This window comes from Vicia villosa, unplaced genomic scaffold (assembly GCF_029867415.1).
Source record: "Vicia villosa cultivar HV-30 ecotype Madison, WI unplaced genomic scaffold, Vvil1.0 ctg.000113F_1_1, whole genome shotgun sequence".
Taxonomy (NCBI): Eukaryota; Viridiplantae; Streptophyta; class Magnoliopsida; order Fabales; family Fabaceae; genus Vicia; species Vicia villosa.
The window spans coordinates 1,216,807-1,221,000 of record NW_026705021.1 but is presented as its reverse complement, the minus strand read 5'-3'; the positions used below and the strand labels follow the sequence as shown (position 1 = coordinate 1,221,000).

The following is a 4,194-nucleotide window of genomic DNA, read 5'->3' as shown; positions in this document are numbered from 1 at the left end:
AAATCGGTTTTTTAAAAATTGGTTTTAATTTTAAAAATTGGTTTAAAATTGGATTGAACCATATGTAAACCGGTTTTAAAAAACCAAATCAATTTTATAGAAACAGTTTTAAGATCCAAATCAAACCATATATATAATTTGGTTTGGTTTAGTTTATGATCCATGCACACCCCTAATAAGACACACTTAAATATTCTTCTTACTAAGTCTTGCATAATTTGACTCATTCAAACAAGGACTTCAACTTTAATGTACTAACCTTTTGCAAGTATCCTCCCTATTCACCGAAAAAATCATAACCACTGTATCAAAAATTTCTAAGCAATAGTCATCTTTAACGTTTTCATCCTGATTCCAAAACTGAATAATATATATTACATCTTTATGAAATGAAATAATGGAATTGGAATCTTTCAAGAATTGTCATAAATTAGTGTTTTATTTTTCTTTAGAATTAGTCAAATCTATCAATTTTTCTTTTTCCAAAGATCCTCATATTGAAAACTAGTACCCACAAGTTCTCCAATCAAATATAAATTGAAAAACAACATAACGGAAACTTTTCTATCCACACAAAACTCATTTACAACATATCTTTTAAAGTTGTCTTATTTTTTGCAATAAGCAAGGATGATTAAACCATATACACATGGATGTTTTCCAGTGTAAAGTGACACTCACACTTAGCAAATTTTAACTACTTAAGTTGTAACAATATAAAAGAAAAGTTAATTTTAATACTATATTTTTACTAATTAAACACATTTACCTATCAAAATATACCAATTAAACATACATTTCACATGCATCTTAAAATCATCAACCACTAGAGAGAAGTGAATCAGTAACAGAGACAGAAGTTTGTGTGAATGTCTTGTCTGTAGAAGATGGATATGACATTGGAAAGTCCTCAAAAAATTCATTGTGTCCAAAAGCTAAACCAGAAGAAGATAAGCTAAGCAAAGACAAATCAGGCAAAGGTATATCCATCTCCAAATACTGCACAACTTGTCTCATACTTGGTCTAGCCAAAGGTTCTGAATGTGAACACATCAAACCAAGTTTCAACACCAACTCTACCTCTTCTGAACTATAATCTGTTCCTAGATTTATATCCTTTGCCTCAAGAATCTCACCTCTTTTCCAACAATCAAACACATAATCAACTAGGATTATAGTTTCACTTTCATTTACATGATTTATAGGCCTTCTACCACAAACAACTTCAAGGAGAAATGCACCAAAAGCAAATACATCAGAAAATTTAGTGGCCTTACCTGTTCTAGTATGCTCAGGAGCAAGATACCCTATAGTTCCAACCAAATGAGTTGTCTGTGGATCAACACCATGATCATACAACCTTGCAAGACCAAAGTCTCCCAATCTACCATTCAATTCACCATCTAATAGCACATTACTAGCCTTTATGTCTCTATGAATCACAACTTGCTCCCATTCTTCATGAAGATAAAACAAACCTGTAGCAACTCCTTTGATGATTCTAAATCTTTGACTCCAATTCAAGCTCATTTTTGGTTGGTTGTATAGATAGTTGTCTAAACTTCCATTAGGCATGTAATCATAGACCAGAAGCAACTCGCCTTTTCGCCTGCAATATCCGAGAAGTGGAACAAGATTCCGGTGGCAAAGGCGACCGATACTAACAATTTCCGATACAAATTCCCTCATTCCTTGTCTTGATTCATGTGAAACTCTCTTCACAGCAACCTCAAGTTTGGAACCTGGCATCACACCTTTGTAGACTCTTCCAAATCCACCAACTCCCAATAACTCCTTTTCCCTGAAACCCTTTGTGGCAAAGTATAAATCTTTGAACTTAAATCTATGTGGGCCATATTCATCTTCCCAATCTTCAAGCAACTCAGCAAATTTCTTCCTCCTTTTGATGAAATAAATAGCCCCTAATATTGACATGAAAACCAAACTTAGCAAAATCAAAGGCAACCCAAAAGTTAAAAATTTGGACTCTTTTTTCTTGCCAAGTCTTGGTAGCTTAGGAAGTTCAGAAATTACAAAGTTTTGAGCTTGACCATTAAGCCTAAAACTCCAGCCAAGAATATAATGAGAAGTATGAACAGATCCAGTAGCTGATGAAAACCCAACATACATACTATTGTGAAGAATTGGAGAAAGATCTTTGACAAATGACAACAAAGGTTGTTTTGGTTTAACAACATTAATTGGAACTAAAGTAACATCAATCTTCTTCTTTTCACCATCATATTCAATCCAAACCTGCATAGGATAGCCACTGATAAGGGTCAAATTCTTCTTCTGACCATTACTATCATAATATCCTGCAGGAGTTGAATTAGCTGATTTCAAATCATTGATATCAATACCAACATGGTTGCCATTGATATCATTAAACTCACTACTTTGAATAGTATCAAGTTCCACCCCAAAAACATGGTTGCTACTGTTTCCATTGTTGGATTTGTTAAATAGACCAAGGTATTGACTTGGTAGTGAATTTGGTAACCCTTTTGTAGGTGAAACAACAAAAACAATTCCATGACCACTAATAACTGGAATTTCATGTCTTATGGCAAACACAAAAGTAGTTGAGAAAGAAGACACACTTCCATTGGAAGTATTCTTGAAAAGTATAGGATTTGGATAAAAAGCATGAGCCTTTTCTTGGTTGGTGTCATTGGTGAGTCTGAGTAACCCATTGGAGGTTAACTCAGCAATACCATCAAGATACAAATGAGATGATTGGAATCCATTGTTATAGATGAAACTGACATCTTTACTTGCTACCACTGTAACCAGAAAATACAGCACCAACACAAGCTTGAGGGACATGATTATAATGATTGAATAATGCTTCTTTATTCTGTTCATTGTTTATTTATGCTTTCTTACTCTACGTATTGCAATGAATGTCAAAGAAAAAGACCATAAAAAAATTATTAAAAAGAAAATTCCTAATTATTACTATGAAGTGTCATTGTGGTTATTAATATGATTAATACACAATAAACTAAATACTTTTGATTAAGGAGTATTTAGTTAATAAATACTTTTGACGGCAAGAGAATTCAAGGAGCTATTGAGGCTTTTCTCCGATGAAGACTAAATTATAACTCAAGATTCATGTATTAACTCTACAAACTCATAGTTATGATTCACTGTTATAAGGTTATGTACAATGGTTTTATTATTCAACACTCTTCTTTTTCATTTTTTATACTACACATCATCTTCTCTTTCTTCCACCTAATAATTCAACACACATTCAATTTGTACTTACTACAATGATTTTGTTTAATAAAATTCAACATCCTATTCCACCACCATTCACAACACACTAAAAAATTTAAACATTCAACCAATAAAATTTTACAAAGTATTTTGTGATCCACACTCTTTCCACATTCAACATGTTGATAACTTTCAACACCAATTAATACACCTCACTTTAAACACCCTATTCAACACCCTCATTGCAAGGATTCAACAATTGAATTTGTTTTTCAACACCCCCATTGTACATAGCCTAATGAGTAGTTAACTCTCTACAGATTAATTCTTATAAGATGATGATGTTGATTTGATCGGTTGAACCATGTAATTACCTTTGTACGATTTTCTCGATTTAATATTATAATTTTATTCAGTTAATCTTGATATTAAAGCTTTTTTTGTCTATTGACGAGCATGAAAATTGAACTTAATAATTAGGTTAAATTACAGTTTTGGTCCCCTGTTTTGATATTTTCACGGTTTTAATCACTCATTTTCTTTTTAAACAATTTTGGTCCTCCATTCTAATTTTGATCCAACTGTTCATGTACTGTTCATCTACGGTCATGTATGGATCATCCACTGTTCATGAACAAAATTGGGATGGGGGCCAAAACTATTTAAAAAGAAAATGGGGGACTAAAACCGTGAGAATACCAAAATAGGGGACCAAAACTGTAATTTAGCCTAATAACTATTAAGTTTGATTTGTAAAAAAATGAGGTACTCGACAGGACAACTATTTTTGTATCCAGTTTGATACAGAAACTAATTGTGGTACTGGACAAAAAAAATATGACAAGAGACTGGATAAAATCATAAATTCTTGTCCCCCACTAAATCATGGAACAACTTTTTGTCCCAAACACAAATTATCAAAAAAACATCAAAATATCAAAAAAACATCAAAATATTTTTTTTACC

The 4,194-nt window shown here is 32.3% G+C and overlaps 1 protein-coding gene across 1 annotated transcript; it reads right to left on the bottom strand.

Annotated features, from left to right (window-relative positions):
• Nucleotides 1-506: 506 nt before the first annotated feature.
• On the bottom strand, nucleotides 507-2,879 carry LOC131624284 (L-type lectin-domain containing receptor kinase IV.1-like). Its single transcript, XM_058895232.1, has one exon. It carries the CDS (start codon nucleotides 2,866-2,868, stop codon nucleotides 820-822), a length of 2,049 nt encoding a protein of 682 aa, XP_058751215.1. The 5' UTR covers nucleotides 2,869-2,879; the 3' UTR covers nucleotides 507-819.
• Nucleotides 2,880-4,194: the final 1,315 nt, after the last annotated feature.